At 52.0% G+C, this 22,996-nt stretch overlaps 11 protein-coding genes across 11 annotated transcripts; 4 read left to right on the forward strand and 7 right to left on the reverse strand.

Moving 5' to 3' along the window:
* Positions 1-18: 18 nt before the first annotated feature.
* COCSADRAFT_141231 (carbohydrate-binding module family 50 protein) lies at positions 19-1,093 on the reverse strand. The gene is made up of 2 exons (XM_007701258.1): positions 914-1,093; positions 19-861 (listed from the first exon to the last, which is right to left on the reverse strand). Exons 1-2 carry the CDS (start codon positions 990-992, stop codon positions 251-253), a joined length of 690 nt encoding a protein of 229 aa, XP_007699448.1. The 5' UTR covers positions 993-1,093; the 3' UTR covers positions 19-250.
* Positions 1,094-4,473: 3,380 nt separating this feature from the next.
* Positions 4,474-6,406, reverse strand: COCSADRAFT_36269 (uncharacterized protein). The gene is made up of 4 exons (XM_007700944.1): positions 6,047-6,406; positions 5,979-5,996; positions 5,636-5,924; positions 4,474-5,491 (listed from the first exon to the last, which is right to left on the reverse strand). The coding sequence occupies exons 1-4, from the start codon at positions 6,285-6,287 to the stop codon at positions 4,585-4,587; spliced, it is 1,455 nt and encodes a 484-aa protein (XP_007699134.1). The 5' UTR covers positions 6,288-6,406; the 3' UTR covers positions 4,474-4,584.
* Positions 6,407-6,493: 87 nt separating this feature from the next.
* COCSADRAFT_141237 (uncharacterized protein) lies at positions 6,494-7,246 on the reverse strand. Its single transcript, XM_007701259.1, has 2 exons — positions 7,093-7,246; positions 6,494-7,034 (listed from the first exon to the last, which is right to left on the reverse strand). The coding sequence occupies exons 1-2, from the start codon at positions 7,124-7,126 to the stop codon at positions 6,811-6,813; spliced, it is 258 nt and encodes an 85-aa protein (XP_007699449.1). The 5' UTR covers positions 7,127-7,246; the 3' UTR covers positions 6,494-6,810.
* Positions 7,247-7,418: 172 nt separating this feature from the next.
* On the forward strand, positions 7,419-9,925 carry COCSADRAFT_199130 (uncharacterized protein). Its single transcript, XM_007701260.1, has 2 exons — positions 7,419-7,739; positions 7,796-9,925. The coding sequence occupies exons 1-2, from the start codon at positions 7,548-7,550 to the stop codon at positions 9,761-9,763; spliced, it is 2,160 nt and encodes a 719-aa protein (XP_007699450.1). The 5' UTR covers positions 7,419-7,547; the 3' UTR covers positions 9,764-9,925.
* A 252-nt stretch (positions 9,926-10,177) lies between these two features.
* Positions 10,178-11,967, forward strand: COCSADRAFT_116087 (uncharacterized protein). The gene has a single exon (XM_007701261.1). It carries the CDS (start codon positions 10,352-10,354, stop codon positions 11,945-11,947), a length of 1,596 nt encoding a protein of 531 aa, XP_007699451.1. The 5' UTR covers positions 10,178-10,351; the 3' UTR covers positions 11,948-11,967.
* Positions 11,968-12,539: 572 nt separating this feature from the next.
* COCSADRAFT_315974 (uncharacterized protein) lies at positions 12,540-12,985 on the forward strand. Its single transcript, XM_007701262.1, has one exon. The coding sequence runs from the start codon at positions 12,549-12,551 to the stop codon at positions 12,918-12,920; it is 372 nt and encodes a 123-aa protein (XP_007699452.1). The 5' UTR covers positions 12,540-12,548; the 3' UTR covers positions 12,921-12,985.
* COCSADRAFT_315977 (uncharacterized protein) lies at positions 12,986-14,512 on the reverse strand. The gene is made up of 2 exons (XM_007701263.1): positions 14,401-14,512; positions 12,986-14,268 (listed from the first exon to the last, which is right to left on the reverse strand). Exon 2 carries the CDS (start codon positions 14,179-14,181, stop codon positions 13,051-13,053), a length of 1,131 nt encoding a protein of 376 aa, XP_007699453.1. The 5' UTR covers positions 14,182-14,268; positions 14,401-14,512; the 3' UTR covers positions 12,986-13,050.
* A 1,772-nt stretch (positions 14,513-16,284) lies between these two features.
* Positions 16,285-19,488, reverse strand: COCSADRAFT_88204 (uncharacterized protein; the record flags this gene model as incomplete). Its single annotated transcript, XM_007701264.1, has 3 exons — positions 16,285-19,043; positions 19,093-19,248; positions 19,326-19,488. The coding sequence occupies 3 exons, from the start codon at positions 19,486-19,488 to the stop codon at positions 16,285-16,287; spliced, it is 3,078 nt and encodes a 1,025-aa protein (XP_007699454.1).
* Positions 19,489-19,925: 437 nt separating this feature from the next.
* COCSADRAFT_316022 (uncharacterized protein) lies at positions 19,926-20,670 on the forward strand. The gene has a single exon (XM_007701265.1). The coding sequence runs from the start codon at positions 20,169-20,171 to the stop codon at positions 20,544-20,546; it is 378 nt and encodes a 125-aa protein (XP_007699455.1). The 5' UTR covers positions 19,926-20,168; the 3' UTR covers positions 20,547-20,670.
* Positions 20,671-20,807: 137 nt separating this feature from the next.
* COCSADRAFT_62255 (uncharacterized protein) lies at positions 20,808-21,127 on the reverse strand (the record flags this gene model as incomplete). The annotated part of the gene is made up of 2 exons (XM_007701023.1): positions 20,808-20,990; positions 21,050-21,127. Coding segments are annotated over 2 exons (261 nt in total), but the record flags the coding sequence as incomplete, so codon positions are not given.
* Positions 21,128-21,332: 205 nt separating this feature from the next.
* On the reverse strand, positions 21,333-22,956 carry COCSADRAFT_36275 (uncharacterized protein). Its single transcript, XM_007700945.1, has one exon. The coding sequence runs from the start codon at positions 22,855-22,857 to the stop codon at positions 21,487-21,489; it is 1,371 nt and encodes a 456-aa protein (XP_007699135.1). The 5' UTR covers positions 22,858-22,956; the 3' UTR covers positions 21,333-21,486.
* Positions 22,957-22,996: the final 40 nt, after the last annotated feature.

The raw sequence follows: 22,996 nt of genomic DNA on the forward strand, positions 1-22,996 counted from the left end.
TAATTAGTTCCATATACTGGATATTCTAAGGTATTATTTTTAAGTATAGACCAAGTCTTAAGAATATAAATTGGCCGAACGTTCAAAAGCTTGCCTTTTTTTTGTTCGTGTGCTAAACAGTGAAATAGCTACTACAGCCGCGAGTATATACTAACGTTTTTTCGCCTGCCACGGACCAGACACACACACACTGTCACCTTTATTCCACGAGCCGAAATACAAGAGACTAGTCATGTTTTTTGTGTGGAACTTAAGCAACGCAGGTACACTTGGGGCGGTTGATGACCTGGCCGATCTGGAGGTTCTCGGGGATCTGGCCAGGGTTGGCAGCCTCAATCTGACCGATGGTGATGCCTGCACTCTTGGCAATGGCGCTGAAGGTGTCGCCAGAGACGATGGTGTACTTGTCGTTGGTGCACGAGCAGCCTTGGCAGACAGGGATGACAGTGTTGTTGCCGGGGAAGATGGCGTCGAAGCTAGCAAACCTGCCCTGGTTGGCGTTCTTGAGGGCGTCGAGCTTTAGGTCAAAGTTGTTGGCGATGAGAGTGAAAGTGTCCTTGGGGATGACCTGGTAGACGGGAGGGTTGACGGACAGACCCTTAACACAGTCCTGGGTGCCAATTGGCTGGAGAGTGTTGGGGAGGCAGCTGGTCTTGTCGACGGTTCCAGTGCAGTTGGCTGGGACAGTGATGACCTGGCCGGGGAAGATCTGGTCGGGGTTGGCGATTTTGTTGACTGCGACGATGTTGCAGGCACCGGAACCGAACTTGTCGGCAACGGCTGCCAGGGTGTCACCAGAGACGATGGTGTAGTTCTGGAGCGTAAGAGGCTTGCAAGAGACATCTGGGAATGGGCTCTCGCCTGTTGGCCGTTAGTGATATGTAATATACAAAAGATAGTTGTTTGCACTCACAATCCTTGTCCTGCTTGAAAGGCATGGCGGAGACGGAAGCGGCCAAGACGGCGACGGCAGCGAAAAGAGTGGACTTCATTTTGAGAAATGATAAATAGATCGTTCAGGTAGTACTAGGTAATGAGCGTGGGTATAAGAGAGTGTGGGTATTAAAGCTGAAAAGCAGACGATAGGCAGTTGTAGCTGTGAGGAATCAGTTAACGAGAGCAGGATATGAACAGCTATATACTCATACACCCCTTCCAGACTATGGCCAGCATCATGACATATTTTTAGTCTTGTCACTGGAAAACGTCGTGACTTCGGTGCTTATTGCGAGACGCTTCCACAGACTCGGTCTAATGTCACTTCCCTGTTAACTACATTGGTCGTCGCCACTAAGTATCTCGAAGTCATCTCTCACTCATTTCGTTTTAGCTCTTGATCAAAGCTTGTAGACCTGTCAGCTTACATATACATAGCTTCACAGGCTTGGTTTCGGGCAATATTACGCGGCAGACAGATCCGGCTGGGGTCGATCATTGACGTATGAATGCATTTTGGTAGAAAGAGTAATTGGGTCTCAAGTTGGTTACAAGTGTAAAGGACAGTATTAGACCTGATCACTAATAGAGGTGCATGCAGACTCAATTGCAGACTCCCACAAGGGAAAGTGGTGTAAGAAAACGCACGCGTTGTGGGTCATCTCAGCAGCCATGATCAACTGGCCATCTTACAGTTTGGAAGCATAGCATTGTCAAAGTGTTCTCAAAATATACAACACGGGTTGGAAATTGCTGCAATAATGTTCGGAGCTGAAATTTTAGAGGATATGACAGGGTGTGGGAAATTGCATGGACGTAAAAACTAAGTTAAGGTTTACAGTAAGCGGTTCAAACACGGGTCGGCTCATGTTGGTATCAATTGGAATAGACGTTCACTAGTTTCTTCCCAAGTGATAGAGCCATTCTGAGTTATTCCGGATTAGGTCCGAATTAACCGCCTTAACCAATTCCCCCCAGTAAGCTGAATGCCATTGTGAACCTTGTGAACTATTCCGACGACTTCCATACTTTCACAATACAAATCTTGGTCGCATTTGGAGCTCCCAAGAGTCTTGTTCCAGATCCGTGAGAGTCAACCGGCTCAACGCTCTTGTCTTTTCTTTTCTCACCGGCGACTTGATTTGCTCGAAAGTTACCAAGTCAGTTGCAATCATTTCATTCATTAGGATCTTCTGCAGTCTATGACTCGGCATCTAGTTATCTCCACAAATGACCGGGGTTCCCGGTTGTCACGGCTTCTTCTTGGCGACAGCTTCAAGTTGATTTGCAACGGTCGGCTCGCAGGGCGGAACCCGCATAGTGGTGAATCACGTACCGGCTTACTACATCTGTATCCAAGACTGTATCAAAGGCCCGTGAATGAAACCCAAGAAAAGTATTGAGTAAACTGATACTTCACCGTGATCAAAAAGGGGTTCTCCATGGTCCGCCTTCCCGTCTGCTGTGGGCTGACAGTTAAGTAAGCTGGGCCGATATCTGGGCTGGCGCTGATAGCCGGACGCTTAACTAGCAACTAGTAGCGAGACTAGGCCGTTGTTAGCGTGCCAAAGGTAGTGGGTTAGGGTTAGTGAATCAGCTGCAGCGCTAAAGCAGCCGACAGATACAGTGCTTGCTTGTACTTCGTGGATTGGATGATGGTAGTGTGGTTTCTCTGGGTTGGTTACTTCGCATTTTTTTCTTACAACTGCATCTCTCGGGAGCAATGTGACGTGCAAATACATAGGGCTGGAATTGTGGAGCAATACAAACAGCAAATGTTCTAGAGAACGCTATAGCGAGAAACGGGCCGTCAAATGGCATGGGAAGGTGATGCGAAATCGTTCGCGTGGAGTGATCGTCGCAAATACGGGACCTGTAGCTTGGCTGGAGTTATGTTCTCAAAATGCTCACGTAAAGGTTCTGGCTTACCTGTACAGATACTCCTGCATTCACCCAAAACACGCTTTTCGGTCTTTGTTCTTTGCCAAGGGCCAAGACGCAATGTCAGATGAAGGTCCAACATGCAATTTGCTGGTACAGAGCGATTAGCATACGCGCTCCAAGAGCAGTGATCGTCACCCATGGAATGAACCGTGGAATGAACCATGGAATGGGTATCAGATTGCTTACGGCCGCGATTCAGGAAAACCCCCCTACCTTAGGGCCGGTTGTGGCTGCCCAGCAGCGTACACTGAGGGCAGCATAAAGATGACAGATTCTTTTCACTTATTCCTTACACTTAAAGTAAAGCTTCACCCTGTCAGCGACATGCAGTGCATCAGAGCTTATATGCCGAATGTCGAAGTATGTGGTATGGGACCAGTTGCGTGGTTGTCATCTTTGTTAGTCACAAACAAATGTCAATATTCACCGGATGGCAGATCGATACGGTGAAATCCGAGTGCAACAGGACGGTTCCTGGATGGAGATCACGAGAAGAGTTGTGAATAATTCTTGTGTGGTGATGGGCGGCAATCTTGGTGCAACCTGGATCTACACAGTAGGGTTCTTCCAAGCCCGGAACCGCCAAGCATGACGTACGACAGCCTTATGACGATCGTATGTAGACTTCAAGGCGGGAGATATTACCGATGTTGTCTCGACATGGATTCCAGGTGCATAGTGTTGTGTACTTAGATACATACTACAATACCACAATAGACCCCAGGCCAGTACATATGCCTGGACTTCGTCAATGCCGTCATCAGCAACAGATTTGTTACCCCTGCATTGCCCTAGCCGTCCGTGTGTGCACATGCGCCTTGGAAATTACTCCGTGCCGTGTCGGTACTTGTGGGGTGCATGGACCACTTCTTCATTCAAAGTTGAAGCTGAGCTGACATCGTCTTACTCCGCGCCGAACCAGGCTGTCTTTCCTCAACGGCTTGTTGGCACCAAGAAGCTTCCACAGACCCCTCATCCACAGACATTCTTTCCGAATATCTTACGTGTTCGTAACGGCGGAAGTTAATAGGTTCCTGCAAAGTATATATGTACCGATCTTCAGATGAACTTGACAAAGACCGATGAACCAATACCGATAAACCCAATATCGAGTACAATACCTATGAATCATATTAAGCTTTCCTCAGTTTCTGAGAAGCCGTTACTAGTTGCATCGGTGTGGCTGCTGGCATGCTTGGAAAGGTAGAAAGGTACCATTGGACTTGATAGTTCAATGAAGCGGTAATAGGAAATTAATTGACTCGATCGTATTCTAAACGAGTCTTTTATCCTTTTCATGTTAGGGATGTCAATCTTATTTTCTTAATTCAAAATACATACGAGGTCATAGGAATAACAAAAATGATACTCGTTATGACTAAGTGAACGTCCGTTTACTGTATGCGAACCTACTGTCCAGACCCACTCCCGAACGCATGATCCCAGCCAATAACGTACAGTCAATATAACCACAGAAACGAGCGCCAACAGCTTCAACAGCAAAGTGAAGATCAAGTAAATATGGCCTCTCAGTCCCTGCTGAAATAGCAATGTCCAATCTCACCTTATTGTCGTTGTCCTCATCCAATCAAATACCACATGACAAAAAACGATAACTTGTTCTAAAACTACGCTTCTCAAGTATCTACACGACGAATCTAGAGACCAAAAGAATACCTAAAAAACCACTCTACAGCTCTAAGTTCAGCCCGCCGGTCCTTCCAATGTATTCCGTCGACTAGGCACCCTCGGGTCCCTCTTCCCCATCGTAACCTCAAGCGCCTGAATCAAGCCTCTCTCATCGTACCTAACGAACCCCTCGCCCTCATTCCTCCTTCCATACACGCGAATAGCCTCGATACCAATACTCCTAAGCTCATCCTTGTCAACAGCCGGCGTCCCCGGCCCCTGCAAATGAATAACATGCGTGACGTAATTCTTGTACTTTGCCTTGTCAAGTGGCTCAAACACGCCTTTTGATTCCTCGCCTGCCTTGGCGATGGCAGCTACAAAGTCCAACGCTGTGTACGGATTCGAACATGGCCCTGTTTCGCGATCAATAGTCGAGTTGAGAATCAGGATTTTGTAGCGGATAGAGGAGTTGCTGATAGCTTCGCCAACCCCTTTGAGGACGAGAGAAGGAATGATGGACGTGTAGAGTGAGCCAATGCTGTATACAATGGCCTGAGCGTCCGCTAATGAGTTGAGCACCATGGGGTTGGCAGAGAGACGGATTTCTTGGCCATATGGATTGATGTACCATAGCCGTTCGATCCTCGCGGGTAATTCTTCCTCGTCGGCTTTTGAAAAGGTGATGTACTGTTTCCGAAGGGAGGGGAGAGACCCGGGTAGGTTAGCGTCTTCGATCCGGTCATGATGCTCTGTTTCGTCAATTTCTGTAGGTGCGCCACCGAAAACTAGGGCTGTTGAGATGGAAGGGTGTGATATAGAATTTTGACCGGTGATTACTTCTCCGTTTGAGAGGCCAACGGAAATGTGATGCGTGAAGTTAGTGTTGATTGCGGGGAGAACAGATGTGTGGCTAGGCACTGAGCATATGCTAGAGAGTAGATAGATTGCGGATTCGAATGATCCTGTAAAGAGTCGAGCACTGAATGAAATTAGCACTATTGAAATATCACAGAGTAGCAAACGTTGAAAGAGCTATGTGTCTAGCATAACGACCGCTCCAGAGTCGAAGCGTGTGCTTAGATGTGCATCCTGCAACATCATTCAAATAAAAAAAGCAACTCACCCAGTCAGAAACAGATTTCCAATACTTGCGCCGGAAAAGTCGAAACTTGAGGAAGGCCGCCGTCGCTTTACGATCTCGAACGCGACAACATTCAACATTGACCGTACTAGTTCTTTCTTCGCGGTAGAAATATTGGTCCACAGTGCATGCTCGGCCTCTACGATCTGCAGCCACTCTTCCCGGGCTAAAGAGCGTTCCTTAGGCAGCCTATGGTTGAAGAACGTTTTGATAGCTGCCTTTTCGCTATCGTCGTCATCTGGATCATCTGGGATAAGACGGACGAGACGACCTGCACTTGATTAATATAAAAACAATGAATTTACGAGACAAGAGCTCAGCGTACTTCGTACATCGCCAATACCTTTTTTACGTCAGTATTTTTTTCTTAATGATTCAATGAGCGATGCATACCTGGACCTCCAAAGACACGGATCAGCTCCGACGAGCTTCCACCGTTATCGCTAATAGGGATGACATAGCTAAGCGGGCACTTCTTGTCCTCCCGCACCGTTTTGAACACGTCAACCAAGTTGTTTGCAGCGCTACCGCCGGAAAAGACGACAATGCCTTTGGCTTTGAGATTGCCATTCATTGTTGGTGATGCCGGTGCTGTGTTGTCGCCATGTGGCGTGAGGAGGGTATCGGCAGTCATGGTTGAACGTATTGGATGTTGATGTCTACGTAAGATAAGATTGACCACGCGGGTCGCGGTTCGGTGTCTTTTATGTCATGCTGGATCGTTGGCGACGGAGGGTTGTGATCCGATCCAAGATGTGGTCGCTCTTTCACCCGCTCGAAGTAGAGTCACGCACTAACATCCTAGGGCGGCTTTTGGCGCGTTACTCAACTAGGCAATATCTCGCAATTTTGAATCATGGTTGGTGAATATGGATGTTTTGTATTTGTTGCATTTGCAAAAGTTCAAATTTGAAGGATTTGTACAAACGAGTCTCCAGTTTGGACATGATAGAAGAGTGGTTCCAACGCACACTCTTGGCTCATCAACGCCCATGCCCGATGTTGCCTCATCACGAGTAATTTCTGCATCGTGAGATAGGACGAATACAGATGAGACTTGTGATGAATCTTTGGACATGGATTTGGGCGAATTAGCCCTCGTCTCCGCACTACCCCTCCTCACGCTCCTTCACCCTGCCTTTACTAGCGATGTGCTTCTATGAGTTTCCAGCAACCTCCTCGCGCTCCTTCCTCCGTGCTCGTTTTTCGAGTAGGGCGTCTCGTCGATCGGCCAGGAGCCTGAATTGTCGTTGCTCCACGCCTGTGAGCCAGTAGCCGAAGCTGCCACCAACGCCGGCATAGATGGGGTAGACCCAGATGGACTCCTTGTTGAAGAGCGGGCGCATCTCAATGCCCAGCTGCCATAGTCGCGCGGCAATGCCTGGTGGACGTGGTCAGTAGTGTCGGTGGTGAGTGTGCAAAGGTCGTGGGAGACGTACCGAGCCCGCCCCAGACGAGGACCTTGTGAACCATTGTGAATTGGTCTTGAACGCAGTCGTGATATCGCTATCGAAGAAGTCTGACGTGTTGTGCTGCAGCAGCAATTGAGTCAAGTGTTGCTGTCACCGCTGTACGAGGCTTCTTTGTCGCGATGCTCAATGTGAAGCTCTGAACTGCCAAGACAAGAACCATCTGCGCGGTTGCGGAGCGGAGCCAACGCCCGCCGACTCCCACTCCGGCGCGACGGATGCTTTTTCGCGACTTCTCTTGATACACCACTCTGCATGCCTCATAGTGCTGCACTCCTTTACAATTCAGAGTGACGCGCCCAGTCACAACACTTCCGAGCCCCCCTACGTCATTCGCTGCTCAACTGGCCGTTCACCCCCGTCTCCTGCATACGGCTGGTCGCACACGTCGCTAGACGACTGATTGTAACGACGAGCCACCGACCATGGCCGAAGTTGGACGCAAGCGCGCCCAAGACGGCGATAGTACTGCGAATGTGCGCAAGAAACTAAGGCCTTCGGAGCTTCCGCTCTCCCAGGCGAAACGATCCGCCATCGACAGCTTGGTACACATGTTTCGCAAAAAGGGCACATACGACGACATACGGAGGGACCTCATGAAGCAATATGTTTCAGGTGTAGGTAGAAATCTTGCATTCAAAAGCCTAGCTAGGGACTGACACTTGTGCTTCAGCCTGCGAAAGATGAACTCCAATCCGCCCTCAAAGAACTTGTTGACCGTGAAACCGACCGTAATCCGTCATTACTATCCAAGGACCCCAGAATGGCGACCACCCTTATCGAAGGTGCTGGAGAACGCAGTGACATCTACGCGAACATCATGAGCACTGTCAATACCCTGTTGGACCGATTGATGGAGGAACAGGGCTTGCCGAAAATGCGCGAATACCGCATTCAGGAAATTGGAGCGGAGGCGGCTGCTGAAGAGGAGAAGCGAGGCAGCAAGACTGAAGAGGAGTGGGCACAAGAAGCCGAGGCTCGACGGCAAAAGCGTGAGGCTCAGAGGGAGAAGGAGCTGGAAGAAGAGCGAGAGAAGGAGCGTGCAGAGAGGGCCAAAAAGGAGGAGCGTAGGCGGCGAGAAAAGGAAGAAGATGAAGCTCGAGAGAAGGCTCGGCAGGAAGAAAAAGAGCGCAGGCGCAAGGAGCGTGAAGAGCGCGAGAAGGAAGACGAAGAGCGCCGACGAAAAGATCGAGAAAGGATTGAGAAGGAGAGGGAAGAGGAACGCCAGCGCCTTAAGAAGGAGCGGGAAGAGCACGAGAAGAGTCGAGAGGCTCGCCTTAAGAAAATCCGAGAGGAGGATGCCGAGCGGGAGCGTCGCATACAAGAGGAGCTTGACCGAGATCGTGGTGGACGCTATCGCAGTGGCCGTGGACGCAGCAGGACCCCTGACCGTGACAGAGAGCGCCGAGGGCGTGACAGAAGCAGGCGAAGGAGTAGGACAAGGTCAAGATCCCGTGACCGCCGTACATCTATCAAGCCCGAGGACATCAAGGTGGATGACGATCTGGCACTTCAGCTTTTGTTGCAAGAGAGCGAACAGATGAAGAAGTCACGGCAACGACCCGCACTTGAACGCTCAGAATCACTAGAGCCGCCTATGCGGAAAGCACACCCACCCAAGTCGCTTGCACCGCGAGATCCAGTGGCTGTTCGACTGGCGAAGCTTGACGGAAAATCCGCCTCGCCTGCACAGCGGGCCTCTAGTAAAGACCTCAGATCCCCCATATCGGAAACACATACTGCAGCCGCAAAGGACGAAGACACCCTGATGATGGATGCTCCACCAACCGACGCCAAGGGTCGACGAGGAGAATTGTCTTCAAAAGGCGATAAATCACGCGCACGTTCTAGATCACGCAGTATTGCACGGAGTACCAGAAGGCGAAGCAGAAGCCGTTCACTGTCTCGCGGAAGCCGCTACGACCGCAGGTCTCGACGGGATGATGATAGACATTCTTACAGGCCGGCACACGATGGTCGAAGGCGCGATCGCGACGACCGTGATGATAGACGCTCGCGCCGCGACAGTCGTAGCCGGTCACGAGAGACACGTACTAGCCGCCGCAAGTCGCGGTACGAGACACGCAGCCCTTCACCAAGCCGAGAAGAGAGACGTCGAGATCGCACCCGGTCTCATTCCCGAAGCCGACGTGATCGTGATCGCGACCGCGACCGTGATCGGTCGGCCACTCGTCGACGCCGTCATTCTCGCTCTAGAAGTCCAGATAACATTGATCGTTATGTGCCTGGCGGTGCAGCAGCAGCAGCCGCTGCCACCACTACCACCAGCGCCCGGAAGCGAGAAGATAGCCGTGAGCGCAAGCGTGATGATAGCCGACCTCGCAGGCGTGACGATAGCCGCGATCGGCCACGGAGCTACAGGTCTCGGGACTATGATCGCTGGGATGGTGGGAGAGAACGAGGCAGTAGACGGCAAGAGTCTGACTGCTACCAACCTGGTAGTGGGGGTGGAGATGGTGATGAGAAGGAGCGAGACGGCGATCGAAAGGCCAGGGAGCGGAGTAGGGAGCGGAGTAGGGAAAGAAGTCGAGAGAGAAGCCGGGATAGGAGTCGTGATAGAGACAGGCGCAGGCGTGTGAGGAGTCGGACGAGAAGCCGCAGCCGAGACCGTCGGCGCTGAGTGAGGGGCTGATGGGCTGATGGACTGATTGATTGGTTGATTTTATTCTTGGGGGGAATGTATTATAATAGCTATGGGGTCGACCTAGGTGGTCTTGACCAAGGAGCTGGTTATGCCCTGCTCGTTAATACTACATAGTACAGATCCGATCATGTTATGTTGTTGTCATTGTTGCTAAAACACCATCCATGGTACATACATAGATGGATAGATATACATGTGTAATCTTGTAGTATGGACATGTAGTACCAATGTCGAGACATGGATAGAACTGACGTCGGCATGGGCAAAAGCAGGGCCACGGATCCTGCGTGCCAAGAAGCACTAGGCGGGGGATCCCTGCGCAGCCACTGCACGGCTGTGCAGACGACGGAAAGACCTGGTCACGTATCTTTGTCCCATTGCGCGTGCGACAACGCCCTTGGTATTGGCTGCCTACATTCTGGCCCTCTTCCCACTTCTCTTCGTCCTCGTGCTCGCCACCCTACCCGCTACACTCATTTGCCTTTACAACAGCCTGCTACCGACCCTCTGTTCTGGCTACCCACACATTGTTCTCTCCGCCCTGCAACTAGCGCCGCCGTGGTCATGTTCGCTCCCGGCAAACCCAAGATTAAGACGAGAACCGTTCTTGTCAAGAAGGCGCCCGCCCCCACTGCAAGCCCCTCACCCTCATCACGCCCTCTAGCCTCACGCCCAGGTAATGCCTCGCGCTCCCACAGTGCATCTGGCCCGCCACCCAACCGCTATCAGTCGACGCCCCGCTCGCAAACAACCTCGAGGGAACGGGCCCCCAAGTCGGTATCCGTGTCGCGTGTCGACACCCGCAAACGCAAGGGTACCGATACCCCCCAGTGGGCTAGTAGCGATGAGTCGAGCGAGGATGATGACAGTGATCGCTTGGGTGTCAAGCGCCGCCGGACACGGCCAGCCAGCAGCAGCATTGAGCCCATGAGTCTAAATCGCGCTCTCGAGCCGGACTTGAGCAGGCGCATACGGATACAGGAGGCTGAAAAGAGGGATGCGGCAGAGGCTGAAGGGCCTTCAAATGGTACAACCGACTCGGTCATGAGACAGGCCCAGGAGAATGCGGCGTTTAGAAAGAAAAAGGCGTCGTCAGCCAAGATATGCCTGAAACATGGTTATGAAATGACAAAAGATGATGTAGCCAAAACCTACAAATCTGCTTTTTCAGGGAGTGACAAGAAGCTTGTGGTCGAACTTCAATATCCCAGTCTCTCCCGCCCAGAAAAGTTCGAAGCCGTTGCCCGAAAAGAAGTAGACGAGGAGTACAGCCCGCTGGACGACATTTATTTCAGTATTGAAGAAATCATACAGCACTACCTCCCATCAGATCTGTCCGCAGAACTATCATCCGACGCATTAGGCACAGTCCGGCTCCTCAAGCGAGCCGTGACCAAAGATGACCCGGAACTCTTCAAACAAGAACTGTCCAAATTCAACAAGCTGATCAAGGACCGCTACAGCGATGGCACCATACCCCGCATCCTCGACGACATGCACGCCATCCCCCTCAGCCTGGTCAAGCGCATCACCGCCCAAAGCTACAACCGCATCGTCTCCCCGCACGCCCACCGCCTCCGCAAGGTCGCCGGTAAAGAAACCACGTACGGCGAGCTCCTCACGCCCTTTGTCCACAAAATTTTCGCCCAAACGGGTCTCAACTCGTCGCACATCTTCGTCGACCTCGGCTCCGGCGTCGGCAACGTCGTCCTGCAATCCGCGCTCCAAACCGGCGCCGAATCCTGGGGGATCGAAAAAATGAAGCTCGCCGCCTCCCTGGGCTCCGAGCAAGCTGCCGAACTCAAAGCCCGCTCGAAACTCTGGAACATTGCTCTCGGCCCCATTGAGCTTATCCACGGCGACTTTCTCGAATCCCCAGAAATCGATAATGTGCTGCGCAAAGCGGATGTCGTTCTCGTTAATAACAAAGTCTTTGGCGAGACGCTGAATAATCTGCTCTTGCAAAAGTTTCTGGACTTGAAGCAAGGGTGCAAGGTTGTTAGCCTCGAGAGCTTTGGTGGTGGCGCGGCCAAACAGGGGGTTAGGAATGAACAGAGTATTGCGGGGCTGTTTGATGAAGAGAGGTATGAGTCTGGGACTAATAGTGTGAGTTGGGCGGGTGAGAGCGTCGAGTATTTTATTGCGATAAAGGCGCGGTGAGTTTTGAGTCAAGGGGGGGGGGGGGGCAACTCGGGGCTTTCTTTCATCCTTTTTTGTGGTAAGTGATATTAGTATATCTTCTTTTCCTCCTTCTTGTAGTTGTTGTTTGTCGTCACTCTTCTTCTCTGTATCATAAGCGGGTGGGTGGCGCGGGAGAGGGAGGGAGGCTGGTTTTGTTCAATTTAGGGTTACATGTATGGTTACTATCTACAGTTTTTTTTTGGAACTGGTGGTTGTTGATGTTGTTGTTTTTTCTGTTTGATCTAGAAAGGGTATCTAGGGTGGGTGGGCTCGATATAGCTGTTGACCTTGGGTTAGGAGGAGGAAAGGAAGAAAACGAAAGGGGAAAGAGTTAAGGAAACGCATTTGCATGGTTATCAGCATAGAAGGCAACATTTTTTTTGGTGTGGCGTTTTGATTGGAAATATCAATACCCCTCCCTTTTTTTCTTCTTTTGCTTGGTTTCCTTTGGTAGCTGTGTAGACAGAGAAGATGGAGAACACATATACAAAAAATATTCAAGTCGTTATAACATTCATATGCGCGGACTGTGGGTTTTGCTTTTTGTCGACGAACAAGGAAAGGAGATAATGCCAAGTGTATGGGTAAGTATGTGTGTGTATTCCATCTACAAAGAACTACCATTACGAATTTTCTTTTTTCCTTCCCATTTTGCATATCCCACCTTTTCCACTTCATGTATATATATATATATATCCGCCTTGGAAACTCGACCCACTCTACACTAGATGCATCCACCCATGGACCATATACAGCGTGTAGGCCCGATTACACGCAACGAGCCCAAAAAATTACCAACCAACCATTGCATTATCTATTAAACAGAAAAAAGGAGTGTCGTATATACACGTATAAACATGTAGATGTAGCTGGGGTATCAAAGGAATGGACAGCCGAACAAGCGCACGGTAAAAAGAACCCAGAAAAGAAATTCGTGTTCGCGTTTGTGTGAAGAAGAGATGAGGGGAAAAGATCAGAGGAGGCAAAAAAAGATATGTACAATCTGAAGAACCATCAGCAGCCCCATGTGTTTTTTGCTATCGATCGAAACTTTTTTATTGTAGCTGTTTTCTTTTCCGCTTTTAGAAGAAAAAGGCCAGGGCACCGAGACCAACAGCAGCGTATTGGGCTCCATTGACGACAGCAGCTCCAGTTTGCAGCGAAGGCTTGTCGTCTCCGGGGGCATTGGGGCTATTGGCAGCACCAGTGGCTTGCACCGGGTCGACAAAGGCATACGTCGTCATTGTGCTCTGGCGGCCCTGTGCATCAGTCGTGGTAATCAGCTTGATGCTGCTGACCAGACCGCCACCGGGTGTGAGTGTAGTCAGGACAACAGAGCCGCGTGAGTCAGTTGTCGACGTTACTTGGCCCGCTGTTGGCGCAAAGTTCACCGCCGAAGTGGTGACGGTTGTACGGCCGGCTCGGTCCGTGGTTGTCTTGACGACGGCAGGTCGGTTCTCAGTCTCAGTTACTGTGCTGCCTGCTGGATTGGTGCGCACAACAGTCACGGCGACGGAGGCGGTGACTTCGCTAAGGACCGCGGTGGTCTGCACAATCGTCTTGCCATCCTTGGTTACCGTGGATTCGACTGGAATAATGGCGGGTCGCAGTTGAGTCGTGGTTGAAACGGCTGTTGTGGTTTGCTGCTGGGTCTGTGTCTGTGTCTGTGTCTGAGTTTGATCTTGGGTCTGCGTCTGGGTCTGCGTCTGGGTTTGCGTTTGGGTTTGCGTCTGAATCACAGTATCGGCGGAGGCCTCACTGGTTCCGGGCGGCGGTGGTGGTGGTGGCGCAGCAGAGCTGGTTTCAGGAGGCTGTAAGTTGTCGCTCGTTGTTGGCGCTGGAGTGGAGTTCTGGATTGACTCGGGTGGGTTGCTAGCGGTAGTGGCGCTATTGGTGCCGTTTGAAGGCGTCTGCCTCTTGCGCAAGTCATTGACAGCATCGACGATAAGCTTGGAAGCAAGCGCTGGGTTGTTGCTGTGGATATTTTCGACCCCCCGATGGTGCGACTCGAAGATGCCATTCTTGAAGTCCTTGAGATTACTCAGTGCTGCTTGCAGGGATTCTTCCGGCAGCGCATTCAGCAAGTCCTGGAAAGCTTCCTGTGCGGTTGCATAGATGGTCTTTGGGGGGTCTGCAACATTCTTGGGCTCCGTAGCTGCAATCGCGCTAAACAAGGGAAGTGCCATGACGGCAACCTGGCAGAAGGAACGCATGGTGGTGACGTGCAAAGAAGGCGATATCGGTTAAGCGAAGTAAAGAGAAGACGGATTGCCTCTTTTAAAGAGAAGAAATGTCAGGAGCTGTGCAATTCGTGTCAGCAGAGCGCCATGATGTTGTTAAGCCCCAGAAGCGGTAACAAAGGGAACGAGGCGGAACAGATAGACTTTAGCGAGTGATGGTCGCCATGAAGGCGGTGCTCAGGACGTGCTTACACAATTCCAGTGGATTCCCGAGTGGCTGGGTTACCAGTGTCCCGACGCCGCAAAGCCAACAATGGACTGTCTTGGTTGCTTGTTGCGTGATATTTCTCTGGTGCGCTCGGTGACTTTTCTTGTTTTCCCTTGTCGCAAACAAGCCAGCAGGAAAGCAGACAAGTAAACGAAACGAAAGTGTCGTTTGTGAGTGAGTGAGTGAGTGGGTGAGAGTGAGAGATAGTACTAGCAGTTGTCGAAGTCAGAGTCGGGCCGATGGACAGCGAGTGTAATGTGTATGTAGTATAAGTGGACGCGAGTGGGTAAGAGGAATTAATTAATTTGGTGCGAAAGGAATGGGAGGGAGCAGCAGGCAGATCGGACCTTAAGGCAGAAGGTGGAGTCGTTGCTGATACATGGCACTAGCTGTGACTTGGACAGAAACGCGAGCTTACCAGACCCGCTTGCCTGCCTTTCGCCTCCCAATGCCACTAAAGTACACGCTGTCCCGACTATCCCGTGCGCCCTCAACCATGCCCATCCACCCCCCGTCGCGCCTCCCAATCGCTTATCCGCATTGATGCTTTTCAGGCCTGTCTTGTCCGGACAGCAGTTACTTGACCAGCACGCATGAGGCCATTGTCCGGCGCGCAAAGCAGGTAATTCACATATATGCCCAGCGCGTGAAACAAGGCGAGAAGCAAGTTGGCACATAAACTTCGGGGGTAGGGTATATTATGTGACAAAACACATCAGACGAGTCGGGGTGCCGCCTTTTGGTTTGACGCCTCCCGCACGTCATTTGTTTGAAAGGGAGGGCCCGAGGCATCGTCTCCCTAATTGCGAACGCGCGATGAAACCACCGTGTGTGCTGAGCCAACTTGACGTCGTTCAACTCCACTCTAGACGACACAGCCACCGCATTTGCCCGTACACCGGCCTTCTGCTGTCTCCTCCGTATCCCTCAGCCCACATGGCGTCCCCAACTAATCCTGATCCACGGCCTAGCCCGCCCTGCCCAATCACCGTCGTAAGCGTCCTAAAAATAGTCACCTTCCTACTTCAACCTCATCATGCTCAGACGTCCAACGAACTCACCTACCGTTCGCGTACGTATCCCTACACGATAGACGATGGCTAGACAGAAACCCCACCACTCAGGCCCCCTCACTTCTTCCCCGCTCGGCTCTAGACCTCTGCGCTTCCTGTTCGTCGCCACCACACTAGACCTATGCCCCTCTCCTGTTGGCTCTGTCGCTGTGTGTGTATGCATACCAGATGCACAGGGGGCAGGGGGAAGGGGGGGCTGCTTATCATCTTTAGTGTACCGTACTATACATCTGCATGTACGTAGCAGTACCACGTGTCGATAGTTGTAATGCTATCAATCCACTCATATCACCACAAAGAACGCACATGTACAATCACCAACATTGTTCATCAACTCCTTCGCTTCTCCCTGCATTGGCATAGATTGATGCGAATCCTTTTGATCCTCCGACTAATTATCCCATTGCACCTCGCCCATGTACAGGTCAAGCATCACAACACACCACGCCCTTGTAACACGCGTCAAGCCCCTTGACCTTGTAAAACAAGTGCGATTCAACAACTAGAAAGGAAATCCCCTTCCAAATAAAAGCTACCATTCCCCTCCACATTTTGACTGACACTACTTCCTGCACCCCCCCTTCTTATCCCTTCTTCTTACAACAAAAGTGAGACGAGGCCAATCCTCTAGTCCCTATACACACACACACACATTTACATACTAACATTTTGGCCCAAGCACAGCCTTTGCCAAAAGGGAAAAATAAAACAGACCATGCCGTAGCATGAGGATATATATGGCGGTTATAGACACGCATCCACCTTGCATTATACAACTCAACAAATGACCCCTCCCTATGAAGCTGGTGGACTGGCGGCTGCTGTTGGTGACTGTGCATTCTCAGTCACTGGCGCACCAGAGCTTGCGTCTGCATTCATTGTCTGTGGCGTGATGGTGACTGTAGACCCCGATGAAGCATGCATGGGCCCAGACGGTGTCGACTTTGGTTCACTAGGCGGTGGAGCGGCAGCTGCAGCTTCTGACTGTACCGGCGCATCCGCCTTAGCTTCAGGCACGCTTTCTGCATTCGTCATGGATGATGCAGCAGCCCCTGGCAGCGATTGAGCTACCGTTGCAGCAACTGGTGACAGCGGACTTCTTTCCGGCGACCGCGCTATGGAAATAGGTTCCGTCAACGCCGCAGGAAGGTTTGTCCTGAGTGCCATTGAGTTGCTCCCTCGCTTAGGGCTTGATGTATTAGCAGCCGCCATCGGCGGCGAGGGGCTAGGACCAGTGGGCGTGACATCATTCGACTTGTCCGCTTTAGGCTGCGGCTCTTCCATAGCGTGCGGTATATCTGATGGTCTGCCGCGACCAGCAATGTTTTCACTTTGCTGCGCAAGATTCTGCGGCAGAGGCCCATAGTTTGAGCTTCCCGGCGGGCTCTTGGCCCTTTCCCTCCTGTCTACACGATCTCTGTGATCCTGCCTCCGCTTATGGAACCAATCGAAAGCCCCCTTCTTTTCACTCTTGTCGTAGTCTGGCGGGCTGCCAACTACCATGGACCCTTCCGACCCATGCCCATGTTCATACTGACCACTTCGACGCCCGTTGCCTGTCCATCCCGAACTGCTGGTAAACGAACTCATACTCTTGTCAGCGCCAATCACAGACCCTCGCAGGTCAGTCTGGCTCGCTGTAGGCGTTGCCTTGCTCTCCCCGCGTCGGTGGTGGCCCTTCCAGAAGCTACGCTTCTCTTCTTTCGGCGCATCTTCAGCCAACTCGGTTTCTGAGTATTCGGTCGCGGTCGAATGTGACCTAAAGGAAGCAGAAGGCGACATGCTGGGCTTCAGAGTGTTGCCTGAAACCTTTGACGGGTTTGTGTCGTGAATGGCTTCCTTGGAGCTGTTAGAGTGCGACTGACCTTGTGCAAACGCAGGTTGGGGCGGATGTAATGGTGAGGGAGGGCCATGGCCTGATTGAGATCCTCCAAAACCAGCCTCACTGCCACCAAGAGAATGCGTAGAACTATGAGTACTTTGGCTCACGGTGTTTGGCAATCTCTTCTTCTGGAGCTTGTTGGGCTTCCGGCCATCCTTCCCGTCATCAGATTTACCAGTAGGAGAGGCACCTACTTTTGACAGAATTTGGGTAAATGTGCGCACAGCAGGCGTCATTTCGACTGCGGGTCCGGAATCGACAGGCCCTTCGAGAAATTCTGAGCGTTCGCGCGTAGGTGTATGATGAGGACTGCGTTGGGGACTGCGAAGGCCATTGCTAGGTGTGGTAGACCGTGGAGGCAAGAGAGACTGTGCAGCCTGTGCAGTGACATTGGGTGTGGTGGGCTGGCTTGGTGGGATGACGCCAGGTGAAGCAAGCGGGAAAGCACCAGGCATGTTTTGCAATCCAGGGCTGACTGCAGGCATGCTTCGTCGGTTGAGTGCAGTTGACGGCGTAAGATTGTTAGGTCCAGAAGCAACTTCGAATGGTTTCGGCATCTCTATCTTATTTGGAGGGACAGTCTGTGCTCGTTTGGGCACTGCCACTTCAGGTTCAGGTGGTTGTGTTGCTACGGTTTGTTCTACCGCAGGTGCTGTACTCTGTAAGGCCTCAAGTTGGTGTGGATGTTGCTGAACCTCTGGTTTCGCGTGAGCATGGGTCACTGGGACATTTGCGGTCTCTGGTGCTAAAAGCTCGTTCTTGACTTCTTCCACCGTAGAAGTAGTTTGCTTCGATGGAGGGAAGCGCGGGCTGCCGATCGCTGGGGTGCGCTTTGAAGGTAGTGTGTTGCTTCGGTGCACTCCTGAGGTGGTCGGTGAAGCAAATGCTGGAGTAATTGGGCTGGGGACAGCCCCGGAATGACGAGAGCGCTTCGAAGATGTTGATACATTTCTCCGAACTCCACCTTGCATGCGCAGACTCTCTGCACCGGCGCTAGAAGTTGTCGAAGCTGAGCGACCAATACCTGTGCTATTGCGGCCAGGAGTGGTTGGTGTTCTGGCCTGTGGGGTAGATGGCCCGCTTTCAATGCGCTGGACTGTACCCTCGTCGACAGCTGTGCCCTCCATGCCAATCAAGAAGTGATCCTGGTTATCGATGAGAAAGATCAGCACATCTTGGCTGAGGCGGTAGTCTTGCGGCGACATATCGTGCTGGGGATGAGATAATAGTCCTGGCTGGAAGATAGCAGCGAGATTCGACGTCGTCATCTTATTAACATCGGCTTTGGCGGCAAAAACCGCAAGAAGATCCAAGATATATAACAACAGCTGTCTATTCAGAGACGGCAGGGCCTTAATTTGGTGTTGATATATGCGCACGGCGGCGTCTGGGTCAAAGCCTCCGATGGACGGGGCCTGTCCTTCGCAGGGTCCAACAGCTTCGGCCTGGTGGCCCTTGAGGGGGTCCCTAAAAGGATCATAGTGCTGCAAGGGGATTATAGGCTCTGGCAGGTTGTTGAAGTAGCGGCGCAAAATGTTTGCGGCATCGTGAACCGTGTAGCCGGACCAGTCGAGGCCTTTTCCATATCTTGGCGGCGTGTCAAAGGCCGTTTTAAGTTCCTTGATCCTCTTTTCCGAGCCGGCCAGCCGAAAGATGCCTTCCACGTCGGTTGCTGTGCGCGGGTTAACAGCTGGTGGCAGAAGTGCTTTGGCTTCACTGACCCTTTTCCTTCAAGAAGACACCGCACTTTGCGACGACAATGGGGACGTAGCCGTAGATATAGCTCTCACCGTGCTCGTTGAAGAGCGAGATTGCGACATTGGCATAGGGGATGCTCTGGATGAGGGGAACGCCAAAGATGCCGGGGAGGGCTTGATCTAAGTGTGCGCGCAAGACAGTCAGTGATTGCGCGCGGGAAACAAAGCGGGCGACTGCGACTGCGGCGGCAGCGTACCTTTGTCGTCGTCCTTCTTCGCGGGGCGCTTGCTAAACTGCCTCCACCACGAGGTCAAATCCCGCTTAGACGAGGCGGGCTCGGGAGTGGCCAACGGGGCGGGTTGGGGCTCCCCATTGCGCACGCGCGGAGTCTGGGGATTGGTGTGCGTGCCTGCGGGCATGGCAAGCGCGGAGGGGAGGGGTTCCGGGCGATGGCTGCTCTCCAGAGCAAAAAGAAGAGGAGCAACGGGCGGGCAGTCGTCGATCGCAGGCGGTGCTGTGGAGTTGGCTCTTGTTCCAGGCACAGGTGGACCCCGAGTGGGCAGGCAAGGCGGCAGCTATCTGGGGGGCCGCTACGTGACGTCGGCTTCTGGTAGCGAGGGATGCGCAAGAGCTGCCAACGGGCGTCCTCCTCGTATTCCGCGACCGCTCTTCGCTCAGTCAGGCGGCGCACAGCAGGACGAGGCGGGAGGGGCGCGGGCTGGTCACGATGCGCGGGCGTGCGGGCGGATGGATGGGTGAGGGAGCGGGCGAAAGGTGCGAGAGAGGGTGCGAGAGCGAGAGTAGCGAGCCAGCCAGCAAGCGACGCGACTCTATTGTGGTCTGGTCTGGTCTGGGGGGGGCAGAGCGCGAGGAGTGGGCAGCAAATTGGTGAGGGCGGGCGGTTAGGGGTGGGCTCAGATGCGCAGCTTGCGTGTCCAAAGGCGCTTTTCAAGGCATGTGTGGGCGCAGAGATGGCGACACTGAAACTGGGGCTCGGAGCGACAAAGAGAGCATGCAGGGCTGCTGGCTTGCGTAGGTGATGCTCGCTCCCAGGCGAGGCGAGGGAGTTCGAGTGGCTGCCCGATGACAACAGCAGCGTATGCCTGCCGGCCAATCCACGCAAAACGGCATCGCGTCGCCTGACATGCCTACATGCAGCCTGGAATCATTGCCACAGCCATGCAGCCCGAGAGGAAGAGGCACAGAGGGAGCATGCCGCGCTATAATTAACCCCCATGGCTCCATACATACGTACGTGTGTACATACATACATACGCACACACTACACGCACACATGTACATACTACACACAAACTCCCGTATTGAAACTGCGTCTCGGGTGCACTGCACATACGTATGGATTGGCCCATGGCTGGCCTGTACCACACCGCACACGACAAGTAGTAGTAGTAGTAGTAGCACCTACATGCTTTTCCATAACCATATATATCATTGCCAATGGCAGTTATGCCCGTGAGACATGCTTCTGCTCTTACTAATCCAGACGTGGGCAAGCATCTTACGTAGTCCACGTCCACACCGGATCCCACGACTCGTCTTTATATAGTAGTACAAATGGCCTTTTTCTGTGCCAGCGCATGACCGGGCTGGCCACTGTATCCAACCCCGACTATCGCACGCTTTGCAGTCGGCATTCCGCGCGTCGTCTCTCATCGCCACTAGGCAGCCTTTGTCTCTCTGCCGCAGAGATTTCCCTTCTGACTATCTATCTTCCGCCCATGCCGCCGCCCTGGGCCATAGCAGCATTCTGTTCTTGGAAGCGGTCGCCTAGTCGCTGCGAGCCCTTCATGTGCTTGTCGACGCATCGCATCACGCAGCTCTCTTCGCGCGAGGTGAGAGACTTGCTCTCGAAGCCGTTGACACAGTGATCAAAGCATTGCTGCACCAGGTTCGAGTACATCTGCCATCCCATGTCAGTCGTTGAAGCACAAGAATCGACTCAAAAGACGCTCTACATACGTTCATGAATTCCTTCATCTGCTTCTTCTCCATGCGCGACTGCAGCTCGCGCTGCTCAGATGCTGTGAGGCTAGACACACTGCATTAGCTTTTGTGCAATGTTTCGAAGCCCAAAACAATTCACGTACGAGTCCATGATTACTGCCTTTGTTAATCTGTGCCTGAGAGTTCGAGTGAGATTGGCCGGTGCAGGGTATCCGAATCAGAAATTTGGCATGACGTCGGGTTGGTTTGTGACAGACGACACAGGCGTTTCAAAGTGGGGCGCGCTGCCCTAGAGGCTGCTGCTAATTGGCTAGTGCTTAGAGTCATGTTCAAGGATAGCCTCGCCCACGATGAAGGATTGCCTATAGTTACACTGCTCAAAGTTAAATATGGCACAGTCTGCGTATTCACTCCACAGTGTTTCCAACACCCTATATTGCAAATATCCAGGCTCAGCCTCCTTCAACCTCAACAGTCGATGCTTGACAATCTAACGTATGATCCCTGACCCAATTCCCATGCCCTTCGCTCTTCCACCCAACCCCCCTCTTTCTCAGCAAATCCATACACTCTTCAACCTCGATTGCCAGCTGCTTGCTACCGCAGTCTCTGCTTGAAAACTTCGCCTGGTCCGCAAAGTCAAACACACCTAAATAGCTCGCAATCACTTTGTAACTCTCGCGCCACTCGAGCCAAAAGTCACTTGACTGCGCTCTGCCCCTTCTCTTGCTGTCGCTGAGCACATTGTTCTCTGGCCCAGGTGCTAGCTGTACACTGATCTTGTTGATCGTTGGGATGCGGTGAAGAGTGCGAACAATCGAAGTGATGTTTGCGGCAAATGGAAAGACGCCTGTGAAGCTGAACGATGTCATGTTGCAGCATGGTTGCGTTTCCCGGAACAGGCGTATGAGCAAATGGAAAAGTATCCTTGGCGGTTGCTTCAAATGGTATTCATATGTGCTGTATGCGGCAATAGACGAGCCCTCATTGTAACCCATATGATACCAAGGTCTTTGATGGATGAGAGCAGAGCCCCATGTCCGGCAATTCTCTTGCATATGAGCAGTACGGGGCGGTTCGGCCTGAATTAGCTCGATGTAATGCATCTTCATCTCAAAAGCCCATACATCATTGCTCCGCATCGGTGAATCCAGCAGACCAGCCATGGTTGATGGCGGGGCAGCTACGACGATTCGTGTAGGCTCTATGTGAGAGAATACTTGGGTCCAGATGTCACTCACCCCGCGAGCCAACGGTGCTTCTGCAGCAGATACATGAGACAGCTTGTATTCCTTGTTGGTATGCACCACCACGCTCTTGATGTGATGCTTCAGTGCGTAATGTGCCACGAATCGACAAAAGTCTGTAAATGTTTTCGGAAGATGCGGAAGCCACAAAATGTTTGGCACTGACTTTAGAAACTCATCCCCCTCTTGGATGCGGCATAAATTGATGAGGACATCATCCATGGCTGGCTTGAATGCAAAGCCCGAGCTGCTCTTAAACTTGCTCCGCAGTTTGGTGTAGATGACAAATTCGTGATTACTCAGTTTGGTCAATTGCTCCTGCATACTATCGACGAGCCGTGCGTCCAAAGGCACCCATTGCGGCTCATCATCAAGTGGTATCCGCGAATAGCGGAAGAGAATGGATAGAACGATCTTTCTCCAACGCCATGACAGCTGAGACAAGGTTTTGAGTGGAGTGAACTCGGATTGTGTCAGATGTTCAGAAGGCTCGTGGGTAAACTTTGTGATTGAAGGCGGTTCTTGGTGTAGCTGTGAGGCAATCTGCGACAAAAGCTCGTTCGGCAGCGACTGCATAGCGATGAATCGACTAAGTTCTTGTTTTAAATCTTATCGCATGGGACAACAATCAGTCTTTCCTTGGGCGGAAAATTTAAAACCGGTCAAACAGTCATGTGGAACTGTATGACTAGATTTTAGGTAGGAAGGTCGCCGG

Source organism: Bipolaris sorokiniana, assembly GCF_000338995.1.
Source record: "Bipolaris sorokiniana ND90Pr unplaced genomic scaffold COCSAscaffold_6, whole genome shotgun sequence".
Classification (NCBI taxonomy): Eukaryota; Fungi; Ascomycota; class Dothideomycetes; order Pleosporales; family Pleosporaceae; genus Bipolaris; species Bipolaris sorokiniana.

Coding starts and splice junctions, on each gene's coding strand:
- COCSADRAFT_141231 (XM_007701258.1), bottom strand. CDS start 992: ATGAAGTCCACTCTTTTCGCTGCCGTCGCCGTCTTGGCCGCTTCCGTC. Junction 862..913: donor TTTCAAGCAGGACAAGGATT/GTGAGTGCAAAC, acceptor AACGGCCAACAG/GCGAGAGCCCATTCCCAGAT.
- COCSADRAFT_36269 (XM_007700944.1), bottom strand. CDS start 6,287: ATGACTGCCGATACCCTCCTCACGCCACATGGCGACAACACAGCACCG. Junction 5,492..5,635: donor GGAAATCTGTTTCTGACTGG/GTGAGTTGCTTT, acceptor AATTTCATTCAG/TGCTCGACTCTTTACAGGAT.
- COCSADRAFT_141237 (XM_007701259.1), bottom strand. CDS start 7,126: ATGGTTCACAAGGTCCTCGTCTGGGGCGGGCTCG. Junction 7,035..7,092: donor CCTCGTCTGGGGCGGGCTCG/GTACGTCTCCCA, acceptor CACGTCCACCAG/GCATTGCCGCGCGACTATGG.
- COCSADRAFT_199130 (XM_007701260.1), top strand. CDS start 7,548: ATGGCCGAAGTTGGACGCAAGCGCGCCCAAGACGGCGATAGTACTGCG. Junction 7,740..7,795: donor TGAAGCAATATGTTTCAGGT/GTAGGTAGAAAT, acceptor CTTGTGCTTCAG/CCTGCGAAAGATGAACTCCA.
- COCSADRAFT_116087 (XM_007701261.1), top strand. CDS start 10,352: ATGTTCGCTCCCGGCAAACCCAAGATTAAGACGAGAACCGTTCTTGTC.
- COCSADRAFT_315974 (XM_007701262.1), top strand. CDS start 12,549: ATGGGTAAGTATGTGTGTGTATTCCATCTACAAAGAACTACCATTACG.
- COCSADRAFT_315977 (XM_007701263.1), bottom strand. CDS start 14,181: ATGCGTTCCTTCTGCCAGGTTGCCGTCATGGCACTTCCCTTGTTTAGC.
- COCSADRAFT_316022 (XM_007701265.1), top strand. CDS start 20,169: ATGCCTGCCGGCCAATCCACGCAAAACGGCATCGCGTCGCCTGACATG.
- COCSADRAFT_36275 (XM_007700945.1), bottom strand. CDS start 22,857: ATGCAGTCGCTGCCGAACGAGCTTTTGTCGCAGATTGCCTCACAGCTA.